At 42.3% G+C, this 16,278-nt stretch overlaps 1 protein-coding gene across 1 annotated transcript in view; it reads right to left on the minus strand.

Moving 5' to 3' along the window:
- Positions 1–16,278, minus strand: part of MED13L (mediator complex subunit 13L) — a 229,361-nt gene that overhangs the window by 47,370 nt on the left and 165,713 nt on the right. Inside the window, exons 5-8 of the mRNA XM_045296704.1 lie at positions 8,961–9,106; positions 5,655–5,849; positions 5,083–5,271; positions 553–718 (exon numbers count right to left, since the gene is read on the minus strand). Of these exons, the coding sequence (XP_045152639.1) occupies positions 553–718; positions 5,083–5,271; positions 5,655–5,849; positions 8,961–9,106 (696 nt within the window). The remainder of the gene's footprint in view (positions 1–552; positions 719–5,082; positions 5,272–5,654; positions 5,850–8,960; positions 9,107–16,278) is intronic.

Genomic DNA, 16,278 nt, shown 5'->3' on the forward strand with positions numbered 1-16,278 from the left:
ATGTAAAGTAGGTTAGTGAGTAGAAGAATGAAGTTACAATCAACAATCAGAAGCACAGTAGCTATTATATATACCATCCACCCCCCGCCCCCCCACCCCACCCCTACCCCCGCCCTGCAGAATAGTCAGTTGGTCACCAGCTCGATCCAGATGGTCAAGACAACATATAAAAGAAAACATGGTGAAGAATGGTGTCTCCTTTGGTCGGTGGGAATACTCAAAGTTGGTTATCCATAGGAAAACCAAGCCCACTGATTACTGTCCCTGACACGGTGTATTTCTGAACCATGTGTGCTAAAGAACGTCAGGTAAACATCATGCCAATCTTCAAATGAGCCAGAACTTCAACTATGTCCTAAATAACCAAATCAGGTACGATAAATACCTGTTGTGAATTTTATTCTGCCACATTCTGAAAAGATGAAATGCCAATCCAATGACCCCTCCGGTTTGGTCACACAGTGATGGACACAACTTGTTGAAAGCATCTCATGCTGTGATCAATGGGATGCTTACTATACCGTGACACAGACACAACCCCGGAAGACATACTTGGACTGGGTTCTGCTGAGGGTGCATTCCTTCCAGACCCGACGGACCATATGATTGTGGAGTTTTGGAGGAATCTTCCCCGATCTCTTTGGACTGTGCATAGTTATCATTCCCCCTTCTTGGGAACCTAGGTGATTGACAGCACTCTGCGTACCTCCACTCTCACCTGGGAAGGGGGGAAAGACAATGTGGAAAGTCAGAATTTTTCTGAACATGTCTGCTAGCATGTAGATGACTGGCGTTAACAAATATACATTTTATTTGCCATCATGTATTTATATAGCTTTGCCCCAGCCCCAACGCCACCTCTTAACTATGTGTGCCATTTCCGTCATGGCTCTGCTCTTTCCTAAAGCAGCAGCTCCCACAGTCCCAGGAACACCATTCCTGCACACAGACAGCCCATGGGGCAGAGACAGTGCGCCAGCATAAGCATGGATCCAGCCCACCAGCAGGGCTTCCACCACACAATATGAAAGCTGGAAACAGGGTTTCTCAATCCCAGCACAGGGACATGCTTCCAGACAGAACAGTAGAGGGGGCTGTGTGCCCGTGCAGTCAAGAGGTTGTATAACTGCACACAGTGCCCTGGGTAGGAGAAAGGAGTTAAAGGCACAAAGCTTTTAACAAGGTCAAATTTCAACTATGCGTGCGGAACTGTTTGTCCTTATGCCTGACACTATTTTTGAAAGCGTAGTACTGAAACACCGAAAGAGGTTGTCTTGACATTTTCTATCAGGCGGCTATGAATTCACTGGTTTCTCTTTGCTAACTCGCTCTCGTTTTTCCAAATCTCGTTGGTATGCAATCCGCCCCCTTCCCCTCTACCCACTATGATCACCACTGGTGATACTGTCTCTGCATGATTTTATGAATGTTCCCTACTTCTCTCGTGTAGAAAATAAATACTACAGTCCGTTTCCAATAATAAATTCACTCCATTAATTTCATCTATTTGATTTAATAAAAGTATTGTTGGTTTATTCTCAGTAGAGCCATTACGCAAAGCATTCTTACAGAAATAATCAATTGAAAGCACTGTGGAAAACATCCACTCCCATGTGAGGCAGAAAGAAGCAATGCTGAGCCAAAAATGAAACATTCTTGGTGTCAGTGGAAGAAACACTCTAAATGCTTATGTTTGAAGGACCTGAAGTATCCTGTTCCACAATAAAGTACTATTACATCACACACGAGGTCAATGAAAAAAAATGGGTATTTGGGTCTTTTAGTGCTACTGTTCATTTTTCCAAGTTTCCTGACTTGGGTCATGGTATAAAATAATTTCCATTTTACAGATGATTTTTAAAGGCCTACTACGAAACTAGCAATATGAAGAAACAGAAATAGGTAACAGACTTTCTTCAAATAAGCCTACAATACGACTAAAGAGATCAAATGTCCATGGCATCATAAGGGAATCACTTATGACTGGGGGAAAAGGGGAGGGTCTGGGGAGGGCAAGGCAAAGAGATTTTCCTGATTAAAGCTGGGCTAATGCTTTTATAGGACTTAATGCTGTAACTAAAAGAAGGTGGTACCTTACATAAGAACAAAAACCTCACTGTCATCACGTCCATTCAGAATCAAAACCACCCTCCAGCACCGCACAGAACTGCCCTGTGGGTTGCAGAGACCCTCACTTTGTATGGGACTAGAGAGTCTTTATCTGTCACTCGGGGAGCAGCTGGTGGTTTTGAATGGCTGACCTTGCAGTCAGCAACCCAACATGCAACCCACCACCCACCAGGTGGTGAATTCCTTACATGGAATTTAAGAAAGCTCGGAGTCAGGTATGTGCACTGGAGGTGAAGCAGATGATGCACTGGGGCCGCTAACTGCAGTTTTGCTGCTCCCATAAAGGGTTACAGTCGTGGAAAGCCACAGGGGCAGTTCTACTCCTGTCGCTATGAGTCAGAACTGACTCCCTGGCAGTGAATGGTGAGTAGGGGTAGTCAGGTGGTTCAATGCATGCTGAATGTTGCAACTTTATCTCTACAAACCGGAGACACTCGCTAGTGCATCATCTAACCAGCTAAGGCACGAATGATTTCTCCAAAACTAGCTTGTCTTCCTTGAACATCTCAGAAACGGTCAGCCATTTGAGAGGGCAAACAAACCCACCGTGTCCCTGTCCCTTCAACTAGGAAAGCTTGGCTGTGGGTGGGTGGGGGTGGGTGATTCTCTTGGATACAACACCAAGGGCCCTTAGGCTCTAATCCCACATACGATGATGTGAAAACTGGAGTAAATTAACTTCACTACAAAGATACCAACAACTTTTATTTAGGACTGAGATGGGATTGGGGGTGGGGGGTGGAGCGCGCGGCGGCGGTGGCAATCCAGGGCCTAGCACAGACTATGCATAGTGTTAACATGAAAGGATTTGCAGGTGTGTGGTTATGAAATCCACACCGAAACCACTATAAACAAAACATCATATTCCTTACATTGTGCACTTTACAGCAACTTGGGCCTGCTCGGAGCTCAGCCCCTAGAGCAAGGCACCAGGAACCCAGCAGGCCCTGGTTAAACTACACACACATTTCACTGAATACCACCAAAATAAAGGGATAACAACGTCAAACTTTAATACAACTATTAACCATCCAAACCTTCACATAAAATGTGGCTGAAACATTTAAAAACCAATACAGATATTCCTAACCTTTGTATGAATATATCTTCTCTTCTTGGCAATGATTACTATAAGACACTGTAACAGCTTAGTCCAAAGGGTCAAGGGCCCCTGTGAGTCATAGCCTCCACTAGCCTAGGCTGGCTCCTACCACCAACTGCTGTTCTGGCTGGGATCTCAACAGAAGGGCCTGGGCAGAATGGGAGAAAAATGTAGAACCAAGTTCAAAATCACTAAAAAAAAAAAAAGCCCCGTCTGATAAGAGACTTGTGGAACCCAAGGCTAAGCTTCGGACCTGCAGCTAGAGCCACCCTCAGGATCATCACCTTTCAGTCAAACCCTAGCCAGGCCTTCAGAAGGGACAGTAACACCTGGATGGGGCACTCACGTCAAAACAATCCACCGTGACCAAAAGGACAGGAGGAGCCAGAGAAGAAAGAAGAAGGTGCACAGGGCCCAGGAGGCGTGGGAAGAGGACCATGACACTGAGGGGACGGCACGTAATGCCACGCTGGATGGAAAACTAACTGCTCTGTCACTTGTCATCCAAACCAAAAAATGTTCAACGAAAAAACAAAAACCTATCTATAAAAGTGTGGGGGTTTGCACCCCTCTTCCCCGCAGTTTAAATGAACTGGAATAAAAATTAGCTTGTGGCAAATTCTCTCACAAGGGACCACTCCAATTCTCTGCTCCACTGTACAGTGCTGTATGTACTTTGTTCCTTACCATCGCAGCAGGTAGCCAGTCACCTTGTTAAAACCAGAAACTACGTTTTGTCATTTTCTCCCTCTCTCACACATAGCTGAGTAATTCCTTTCCAATGACTTAATAATGTGTGCCCCGACTGGAGTTCTAAGTATTGTCCTGAATTTCCGGAACTACCATTTGCACACAGTTTCACTACTTACAAAGTATTTTCAATTACAGTACCTCATATGTGTAAAAGCCCCTATATAAAGTATGTAGTAGCTATCAAAAACAGAAACTGAGGTTCAGACCACATCTGTGAAGTGAATCAGGTTTCTCCACCAGTAATCCATGTTTAAAAACTAGGCGTGTCCATTCACAGAGCCCATGCTCTTCCCCGGCATGTTCTCTAGCCCCGCCATTAGTGAATCGCCCCTGCAAGGGCAAGCACCCCGCTACAGACACTGAAACACTCTTATGGAATCCTTACACAAACACCCATGTGTGGCTCACGCTGACCATTTGTCCTCAAGGGTAAGCAATAGCCATGCCCACTGTGAATGTGCCCATTGAATGATCTCATTTGAATCCGAGTGTGATGATGATCCTTGTATTTATAGTGACCAGAGCCCCAAACAAATTGAGTTCCACCACTACCACCACAAACAACAAAAAGCCATATAGGAAATACAGCACTCAACAAAAAAAACAATAAACTGCTCCCCCGGGGAACACATTTCTGAGTTCTTACATGAAGGAAGACTATCCATCCATGCTGTGAACATTTTCACAAGTAGTTAGCAGTCACTACTAATGCAGATAGATTACTGACAAGGCACAGCACCTCCCCGCTAACCCTCTGCTGTAACCAGGCAAGACTTACCCTAGACTGCCCCAAGCTGGCAGTGGCCATTTGGGCAAAGACGGAGGCCACTGTGTACCAAATGGGTGGCGTGTATGCAGAGCTTGAAGAGAAAGCACTGAAGTGTTGTGGGACATGGACATCATTAACATTCTGAAGCGCATAATGCTATTTAAAAATCTCCTCTTCGGTTTTATAAAATCCCTCATAAATTCTACCCTCCATTATCTTCCACTAGAACTTTCTCAAAGTGGATGTCCTCATCTGTCCATAATAAACAGAGGAAGGCCACGGTGTCCCGGGTCCTCTTCCTCCCCATCTGTCTTGAGAGTGTACTCACCTAGGAGAACCTGTTCTGGAGAGGTGGGAGGGGTAAGGGGCATCCCACCATTACTTGGGTCTTTTACACTCCCCAGTCCTTGCTGCCCCGCGGTAATATGGCCTCCAGCATTGGCAACGCTTTGAGGAACTGGGATGTCGTTCTGAGAGATCAAAACAAAAGCCGAAGGATAAACCATCCGAACGCCACCTAGAATAGAGAGAAGCCAGCCTGAGAACTGCGTTCATATCCAAGACTGCCGAGGAACCTGAATCTGGTGGACAACATTAAAGGTCAATGGTTAAAAAAAAGAGGTGTTCTCGGAGCACCCGCCCAAAGGGCCTGCGCTTCTTTCCTTCAGTGCAGGTGAAGGGTTAAGTCTGTGCTCCAACACAGTAATAGCATTTGGAATACAGGGACCGCTGGTGCTTCAGGCAAGGCAAGTCCTCCACATATTCTACTATGTCAAGAGAATAAAAAAAGATGGCGAAATGATACAGCTTGTTTCTGATGAATCTAAATGATTATCTTTTTAAATTAAGACAGATCGAGATGATCGAAAAAGTTCTTCAGGCAAAATATTTTCCTCTTACCAACAATTACTTCGACTGCCACAGGGAAATCATCATCATAGCCCAACTCCTCTTCCTCCTTCAGTTCTTCTTTCTTTTTCAGCACCATTGGGTAGAAATACTGCCATTCCTCGATCAACTTACGGGTGGCTGGATCGGACATCTTGTAAGCTTGGCCTGTTAGCGTGCCATTTAAGCCGTAAGGACTGACCAGGACTACAGGGTTGGGGGAATGAGAAACGTGAAGTTACAGATCAGATATCATTCCCGCTGAAGTTTAACACTACATTGGTGGTCCTTTTAGGGTAAAGCACAGCATTACTTCATGTGCCAGGGGGCTTTCAAAATGTTCCTGGAAAATCCCATCCTCTCTTTATTCCATTTTTCCACCAACTTTTTGAAGCCCCCTCGAACACAACTCTTTATTTCTTAGTCCTTTTTAAAATGTGATTTTAAAAAGTTACTAAGTATAGTATGCCTTCCATTCTCATTCTCTCTCTCTCTCTGAGATTAAGTAGATGTCTTAATGGGCATGGTTACAAGCACTAGCACCAACCAAAAGTTCAGCAGTTCGAACCCATCAGCTGCAACATAGGAGAAAAATGTGGCAGTGTCCTTCTGCAAAGACTTACAGCCTTTGAAAGCCTCTGGGGCTGTCTGACTCTGTCCTATAGAGTCCTATGACTCAGAATCAACTTGTTGGCAATGGGTTTGCTTTTGGTTTACCAAAGTATGAGGCAGCTCTATCAACATGCTGTAGGTACCCTATTTGCACATTAAAGCATAAGTGTGTTTCATAAAAGCGAACACAACGGGAACCCTGAATCTTTCATAGAAAAATAAGAAAGCCATTCATACCAACACTCTCAAACCTGCCTAGAACTTGACCATCCTTCCTGTGGTTCTTGAGGTTGCCAAAAGATCTGTGGTATTCAGAGAATAACAAATAGTGCAACACTGCCATTAACAGGAATGTCTTCCTGTGCTAAGCTAGAAGCCTCACAGTTATTTCCGTTTTAGAGAGCTGTTGATAAAACAAAGTAAAATGTATCTCCACTCCCAGAGTCCTCCTGTCTTCCTCTTTCAATGTGTGACCTTGATGTCATTTTCACTGAGCTAAACACAAAAATATAGTTAGCATGGTACTATGAATAACCCAGCCAGCACTTAGCCTCAGGCTTAGTATTTCAACCTTTCAAATAATACTTTTCTGGGGGCAGAGGTCACTTTTACTTAATTGCGATTTTTAAAAGAACACCTCAACAGTCATGGAGTGCTCTCCAACTCACTGTCATCAAGGTGAGACTGACTCACGGCGGCCCTAGAGGGCAGGCAGAACTGCCCCAGTTGGTTTCTGAGTCTAAATCTTCATAGCTAATAGACAGCCTCAACTTTCTCTTGCAGAGCAGCTGGGGACTGATACCACTGGCTCTGTGGTTAGCGGCTCAATGAGTAGCCCAGGATACCACCGGGGCTACTTAAGTCACTCAAGAGGCCCTTTTTATTGGTACTATGACAGCATTTTGTGTTAACCTGCAGGGTGGTGTAGCCCATCCACCCGGGGAGAGGTAGTAGTATCCACTGCACTTCTTTCTTGGTGCCCTTTTTTCTGCTGCTCCTCAATGACCCAAATGAGATGAAAACACTGCCTCCAACCAACACCACTTGGCAGGGGCAATCTTCCTGCATCCACACTTCTGTGGGAAATGCCCACAGCCATTTGGATAGCTATGTCACCTTTAATTATCTATGGGCCAGCACCTACCCGAAGTAGCCATCTCCTCCACACCAATCAGGGCCAATAAGCAGGGTAATGTCCCCCCAAAAGTGTTCTATAGTACAAGGTATTAGTGTCAAAGCAGTAAGTTTTAAAAATAAGGAGCCTAGAGAAACCTGGTCTGCCTGATATCATCTTCCTCAATACAGAAGCCAGTTCAATTTCCTTCCCTCCTGAAGGGCAGCACCCCTGGTTACTCCCATAAATGATGCTTTCAATTTCACATGCTAATGTTCAGATGAAGTCAGATAGTCCTCTTCACATTTATACTCAAATGTAGTGCTTACAGAATTCTGAGAATCGTCTGTGTATAAGGTACAACTTGAAAACAGCTTGGGGATTAGGTGTTCTGGATTTTATAGTTCATCCATCAAACACCCCAGCTTACAGAAGGGTCAAGTACACCGCTCAAAATGTATTACAAAAGGAAGGGTGTCTGGCTAAAAATCAAGAAACAGTTTGATGACAGCTCTATGTTCTTTTCTTACCTTATAAACCACTTGTCTTTAGGGCAACCATTTTAATATAAAGGCTAAACATTCATATGGCAGGCTGTCAGAGTAATATAAATACTTTACCACATTTGTTAAAATATCGTTTTCAAAAGTACATCCCATCTGATAGACTATTTCAACCAAAAAGGATTTTCCATATTTTAACATTTAAAAACAATTGTTTATGGAAAATTATGATTCCCAAAGACATAAGTATGAATTTAGAATGCATAATTGGATAAGAGGACATGAGGAAATTTTGGTAACATCTAAATGGTTACTAGGGCTGAGATTGTTAAAATATAAACAGTCTAAATTACAAGCAATGTCGTCTATAAAGGAAACAAATACTAAAGAGATCCACATCAGTGAAGACACTAGACACTGTATCTAAAACCCAAATCAAATCAAGGCCACAGTGACTGAGTTGGTGCTGACTCATAGTGACGCTGGGCACAGACAGGGCTCCTCATGAGGAGCACACGACCTCCCCCTCCTTTTCATGGAATGGTGTGAACTGCTGGCCTTGCCAATGCCCAATGCTCACCCCACAGTGCCACCAGGGCCCAATAAACCAAAGCCATGGCCACAGCGCTGATTCTGACCTCCCAGTAACCCTGCATACTACATACAACTCTAGAAATTTGATTTTGGTTGAAATTTCTAATGCTCAACTGACAATTAATGTTTTGTAAGTAGAGTGCATCCTTACATTTCTGAACTGTGCTGATGTTATTAAAAATGGGGGGGGGGTGTTTTAATTTGTTAATTTCCTACTGAATTAGATGTTGCAGAGACTGATAGATCTTGTGTTCTGAAGTTAATTCTCATTTAATTCCTCAATACTATTTCACATAAGATCATGCTTTGTATGTAACAAATATCAGCGAACAACTGGCGAGCCGTTATCACTAAACTTGTGAAATAACAGTCTTTCCTTCCCTTTCAGAAATTGCCTTTTGTGTTTCGCTTTTAAATGTCCATTTCCACTAATGTTCCATCTGTAGATGTCGACTTGGGGGGGTGGCAGGTGGAGGGACTTGGTCAGGGATTTACCTTGAAACGGTGCAGGTGAAGACTGGGCCATGTGGATGTGCTCCTCGTTGATCAGGTAAATGGGCTGGTGTTGAGCAATCTCCACACTTGTGCATACATTACTTTCCCCATGAAGAAAGAAGGTGAAAGCACAGGACAAATGCTCACTGCAAAGAAAAAATGGACACTCAGATCTGCAGCTGGGTAGAGGCAGGGACGATCAACAGCAAACACAGCTTCACAATTTCCATCAGCAGGTCCAACCTCTGAGAATATTAATGCCATAAACCTCTAGTGGAGTGCAGACACACAGAATGATAACTTGTTGAGATTAAGCTAAAGCTGCGAGATAAATGTCTAGAATTAGTTATGCTGCATTCAGAACTTTGGAAGGCAGCTGTGATTCCTGCTCCATTTGCACAAATTCTCTATCTCCTGCGCCGGTTACAAACTAGTAACTTTTCTGCCTTAGCAGTGACTAGGCACCTGGGAAAGACCCATTTGTCTGTCAAGTCAAAAGAATGAGAAAAGCTTTTAAACGCTAAAAAACAAAAACAAAACACCAAAGTGGCTTATAAATCAAACAGGAAAACCACCCATAAACTGGCTCTTTAACTGAGTCTCCGGACAAGGACAAACAAGTTATGCGTATGCTTGATACAGAGTGACATCAAAGTCGTCAGGTTTGCCTCATGACCGTAAAGTGAAACTGTGTTGAAACTGTGTATCTAAAATTAACACTTATAAACTTGTTATACTTAAATTCCCATTCAAAGGTAACAAGGGTCTTTAAAATTAAGCTGGTAATCTAGTGTTCTTAAAGTTTACAACATACATCTGATGACAAGTTTTTATTAAAGTACTCTACTGATCTGTTTTCCAGAGAACTGAAACAATTATAAAAATGAAGAGTCTGGGAGGAAAAAAATCCAAAATTATCACAGTGGCACATACTTTGAAAGCTGTTGTCTTTGGTCTTCCTAACACATCTTGCTTTCTACACACTGCCTGATTATACTGGGAAGCAAGATTACTAAACACCACAAGGAGACTACTTTACCAATCATCCCAAGATGTTGCTCTTTTTAAAAAATCTCTAAAATATATTTGAATTACTACTCCAGAGAATGAAATTCTATGTAAAATATGAAATCATAATGCTTTATGGTAAACAAAAATAGCTTTCACTTTATCACACACGGTGAAGCATATGCTCTGCTTTGACAAGTGCAGCCTTGCACTGCATGTCTATTCTGGCAGTGTCTTCTGACTATATGCACCAAGTTCATGGCCCGAACCCGTGCAATGCCTATCACATGGAAAATGATAGGTATATACAATGACTACAAATAACAAATGACCACTACCTTTGTAGCATGTATATTTTACTATTGTTAGCATTATGATTATGATTAGACTAAAGATGTTTGAGAGTACCTGGAAGTGCTTTTTTTTTTTTTTAATGCACAACCAGGTAAACTACATACAACAACTATAAACCAAACTGCATTCTAAGACAAACACTTGACTCACATTAGCTATAAACTGCACCTATTGTTCCAATTTATGTACAACTTGACTTAAAGACAGCCCAGTACAGTTAATTACTTCATGTAGCTGGCCACAGTCTTTGTGATTCCTACCAAATGAATGGGTAGGACTATGTAAATGTGAGGTATTTGTGGCCCATCAAGGAACTGGACAACTTACTTGTAATGTCAATAAGATGCATGGCAACCAAGTGGGATAGAGCCATGCAAATAAGGTATACAGAATTCTAACGTGAGGACTGGTCAGCTTTGCCATTCTGCTAGGTTTAAAACAGACCCCCTAATAAGCAGAAAAGGGGGAATCTCACTGCCATCAAGAAAGAAGAGGCAGGAGTGGAGCACATCCTTCGGACCCTCAAGATCCCTACCTGAGTAATCTCTGAATTAGGATCAGGAGACAGAAAAATGTGATACCAGAGAAGCAGGATAAAAGTGGCAGCAGTTGAGGGGGCAGAAGCAAGTACAAGGCATAGGATGGGCTTCCTGACCCCCAATATAAGACAGTGGAGCTTTCAGTCAAAAGACTTGCTGGTAAGAGTGAGCTGCCTCTCCAGTAACTCCATGAGAAGAGCTAAATTTGCCAACCCAAGGAGCTACAGCTAAACTGAGAGCCTTTGGGGCAAGGCCACTGGGGAATGATTGCAGTGCCTTTGGGGCATGTTACTTGTAGCGCAAAAGAGCTTTAGAGCATTGCCCAAACAGGGTAGAAGCCAAGAGGAGACAATCCTAATCCAAGAATTGTATGTTTTTATTAAAACACTGTATATACGCCAAGCTTTTCCAGCACATCTTTTATGCGGTTTTTGTGGTAAAATTAGGTGCCTTGGCTGATATTTGGGCCGGCTTATACTCGAGTATACTGGCATATGTTTATTTCTGGCCCTGAATTATAACCCATTATCTTCATTTACAAATCCCATAATCATGAATATGGTCTGTAGAGTTCTGTGTGGCCACTGCAATGAACTACAAAAACCAGCAGAAAATTGCCATGGGAAGAATGGTTGAATAATGATATTGAATAATGATAATGAAAGCTACAGCAGGCCCAGACAGGTCTGACCTCCCTCCAGTTCATAGGAATCATTGGGCTGATGTTGAGTTTGGTTCTCTTTGCTCCCAGCAAAGTCTAAGGAGGTCAAGTGTCAAGCCCACACAGGTTTAACATTTAGAAATGGAATTTGTTCATAATATGCATATTTAATATGGCATTATACAATGTCCATACCTTGTAACATCCTATTTCACAAAATATATCATTGATGTTAAGCAAGACTTGACTGTACACTGAGATGATCCAAGACAACTATTTTACTAGAATGTGGACTTTCATCAATAGAAAACATCAAGTCTTGTTTGGGTTATTCAGTATATAACAAAATAAGCTCAAAATAATGAGCAGAAATTTATAAATTAAAAAAAAATCTTCATTCCACTTGGTATCAGACTTTGACATTTCAAGGTCATAAGGAGGAAAATATGCACATAAACATAATACAGGCAATAAAATAACACTAGCGGTAAAACATGCTGTCCTTTATAAAAATAACCCTAGACACCTATCATCATCAATATACAACATAATGCCTAACATACAATAGGACCAAAATACTGGACTACTGAAGGTAGATTGGCTAATTTTCCTGTTTATATTCATCCTAATTCATCACAGCCTCCACTGTAGTCAATTGCCTATTTATAGGATAACTGGTTGGGGTTACAGATGTAGAATGTAGCCACAGAATATGTTCTCTACTCTGCAGATTCCCAACTGTGCATGAAAACAAATGCAGCCACCATCCATCCATCAACTACTAAGTGCAAAGAACGGTGCAGGGAGCCTGAAGTGACGCTGAATAAAACATGGTCTTTGTCCTTAAGGAATATATACAAGGGGGCTTCAAAATGTGGTGGAAAGTGGAATTGAAAAATAATGGAATTTTCCTACCAACTTTTGGAAGCTCCCTAGCATGCTAGCAAGAGGAGGGTTATAAAAACACAGGTCTAAGCAGAACTGCAGGGATATAAAGGAAAACAAATGCCACAGGGAGGCTAAGGTGTAGCGATTTCTCTAATGTGAAGGATCCAAATGCTCTACAATTAGAACAAGGGAAAATAAGGCTAAGAACAAAAGTAAAAAAGCAGGATGAAGTACAGAATAAATGTGATTGAAGCCAGATGTAATTTGGAAATGCTTTTCATGGAATTCATGGAGTGAAGGGGTCGGAAGAGTCTGAGCAGGGAGGCTGAAATCACCTCTGAGACGATGGAAAAGCCCAGAGAGATTTCACACGGGAGCCCATGGGAGGTGTGGATCCATAAAGCCAGCGGAATCTAAGAGATGGTTATGGAAATTTCAAAACAGTGGTCCCTAGAATTTTCCCTATTTAAATAATAGTAAGTTTGGAACAGAAAAGGGTCCTCCTATTAGACAAGTACACAGGGTTGTAACTAAATTAATGATCTAGTTTCTTTTTTTAACATTAGTAATGCTAAAAAACAAACTGTGAAGACAGTTCATACAAGATAAAGCAATGAGCAAGTTAAAATGGAAATACAACAGGTCATCAAGTGATTGAATTGGGGGCAAGAAGTGTCACCCTCCTGCACATAAAAGTCAGCTGTTTACCCAAGCAGCTCAGCCCCACAGAGACTCTGGTCTGGGGAGGGCTCCTCAAATGTGCATTCTAGCAAGTTCCCAGATAATGTAGTAGCCACTCCAGGCTCAAAAACTGCTCTCATATTGAGAACCATGGGGTGTGGCATTCTGTAAATCTCTTTCCAGCAATGAAGTTCTATTTTTTCCTATGATTATGTGAAACAAGCAAACAGGATGACAATACTGACTTCAGAGTGTAACATTCTCCTTTTCATCTAGCAATACCACTTCTAAAAATTTATCCCCCACAAAAACAAATGCATGTTAAAAATAAAAGGCTATATACAAAGTTCTTGGCGATAGCACTGGAAACAGGGGAGAGGACCATAGAGGCCTATACAACCACTTAAAAGAAAAATGGTCCTGTCTTTTCCATACTGGTTCTGAAAAACCTCTACCATAAACTGTTATGAGAGGGGGAAAGCAAGATATAAAACTGTATAATATGCCCCTTTTGCATTAAAATGGGGAAGCAGGGGAGAAAATACACACAAACAATTTGATTACATTGGCATAAAATTTCTCTGGAGGAATGCACTTTAAAAACCAAGTAATATTGGTTACTTTTGTAGGAGGGGTGGGGCTCAAGGCTGAGGCAGGGAGAGAGAGAGAGAATTCATAACAGTCTGTTCCTTTGTGAGCCTAGGGCCCTATATCACAAGAAAAGCCATGGTGGTAGTGGTATGGTCTGAAGCGGCCCTGCCTCCCATCCCGGGGGTGGGGGTGGACACACGTGCAGGGGCTGTGCTTACTGGCCCAACTAGAGGAGAACACTACAGGCATTCTTCCTCTCCTCAGAACTGGCTCTCCATCACCGCCTGCCGGGATCACCTCTGATGGAGAATCTGTGATCCAACATATTGACTGTGATCCACAAGTCATCAATAGCTTCATATGTCACAGTTGAAAACTGGGGAGAAAGACTACTCTAAGACAGGAATCCTGTGTTATCTTCTCAGAATGTTCAAAGGCTACAAATGAGGCAGGGGGGCCACCCATGTGCTACTTACTCCCTATCTATATAAGGGATCATCTAAAAGGCGACTCGATAAATATAGATGTATGACAACGATCCCACTTCTCTGATGTAGAAATCTGCTTAAGAGAGTCAAATTGAGGTCTCTCCAACTCAAAGCAAAAGCCTATCTATAGGTCAGGGCAGAGCCGCTGCGGCGGTGGGTTTCTGAGACTAACTCTTTGCAAGGTAGAAAGTTTCATCTTTCTCTCATAGAGTAAGTGCTGGTTTTGACCTTGCATTTACAGCCCAAGGCATAACCCACTATGAAACTGGGGGGGCTCATTAAAATTCAGGTAATTTGATTCAAAGCCAAGCCCCTTTATATTAGAGTACAAAACAAGAGATAGTCTGGCTTGTGCAAAGCCATTTTTCCAGAAATAACCAGAATTACACTCGAAATTTAATACTCTTTCTATTAAATAGTCCATTTATAAATAAGGGTATTCATTTTCATCCCTACCAAGTTACACTCTAGATAAGTAAACAAAGATCAGCTTTGAACACTGAAAATAGGAGTTGTTAACATACAATTACAGATATGGAAAATCCTACAGTGACGGCATACTTCCTAGAATTGAGAAATAAATCTTCTTGAAGGTTTCATACCTGTTCTGGCTTCTTTTCACCCATCTACCACTCATACCTACACCTTCAATCACTCAACTCCCTTGGTTTGTAAATATACATCACTTGAAAATTGTTAAGGGGCTTTTAGAGATGATCAGGCAGACAAACTTTTTTTTTTTTTTTTTAAACATTCAGGTTTGGCCAGACCATGCCCAGAGCTACACAACTCCTTCAGAGAAAAAAAGGAAGAACCCAGGTCTCCCCCACTTCTTGGCATAGTGTCTACTGGAGACCCCGGACTTTCTACCTTCAATCAAAGCTGGCTTCACCCTTGCAGTATATAGTCAATCACTAAAAAGGTTACACAGCACACTATTTAAACCAGTCTGTTCCCTGCTTCAATTCAAAAAAGTACACAGAACTAAGACCTCCGCCATGTCACTCGTCACTCGGTGACATTCAAGTTGGTTCCTTGGTCCTTTTCTTTAGGGCGCTGCACTTAGCCAAGTGTTCCAGGCCTACTCAAACCTGTACTTTCTCCACTCTTTATCCAGTAAATCAGGTCTGAGGTCTGGTGAACTCTTACTTTGTTATTAAACCTCTGTTTCAACTTCAAGATCCCTGGTGTTACAATGACATGACTAGCCTAAGAAGGACCTGAGAGTCCTTTTTCTCAGCAGAGGGACTTCCACACTCATCCCCACTTCCCATCAAGATTAACTTCTCCTCCCTCCTCTTGGCCATGCTACTCCTGCTGGGCTACTGTCATATCTTTCCCCCTCCATCAACTCGGAGGCTATCAAGTAACACAACAGCAGAATGACTCACAGAATAGTAACTCAAATAATAAATGAATATATAAAATAACTCCAATTTCTTCTAAGTCTTAAAGAACTAAAGTATTAAGTTAGAAAACAAGGAGATGAAAGCCTGTCTCATAAAGGAATAGATCAGAAAGAGGCTTCCGTGGAAAAAAGTGGACATTTAAAACAACACTTAAATCTTAAGAGAAATGTGGCAAACATCTGCAAAATGGACTGACACGGTGTATGCCACAATGAATTCCAATTACGGGTCACTATGAGTCGGAAGCAGCTCACAGGCACCTAACCACAAGAGATGAAAGGGGAGAAGCAAACTATGCCTCACGATAGATACAGAAACCCACCAACAATATTGGAGTCAATTCTGAGTACTAGTGTCCCTTCAGAAGCAGAGAAGAGCTGCTCCCTCGGGTTCCTGAGGCTGTGTGTACACGGTTACTGAAGCTGCAAACTGCCTCATCTTTCTCCTGCAGAGCCACAGGTGGGTTCAAACTGTCCAGTTAGCAGCCCAACCCTTACCCACTGTGCCACCAGGATTCCTTAGATACAGAAAAGGCATACATTCAAACTCAAAACCTGTATTTTAAAAACAAAACAAAATAAAATCTGGGAGTTGAACAGAATCATCTAGTTAAAACAGATAAAGGCCAGATACTAAAAGCAGACATTGAAAACCATTTAGAAAATACTATATAACACTCACTCATGTTGTAACTCATAA

Source organism: Echinops telfairi, unplaced genomic scaffold, assembly GCF_000313985.2.
Source record: "Echinops telfairi isolate 266 unplaced genomic scaffold, ASM31398v2 ScPeMD7_7412;HRSCAF=8450, whole genome shotgun sequence".
NCBI lineage: Eukaryota > Metazoa > Chordata > Mammalia > Afrosoricida > Tenrecidae > Echinops > Echinops telfairi.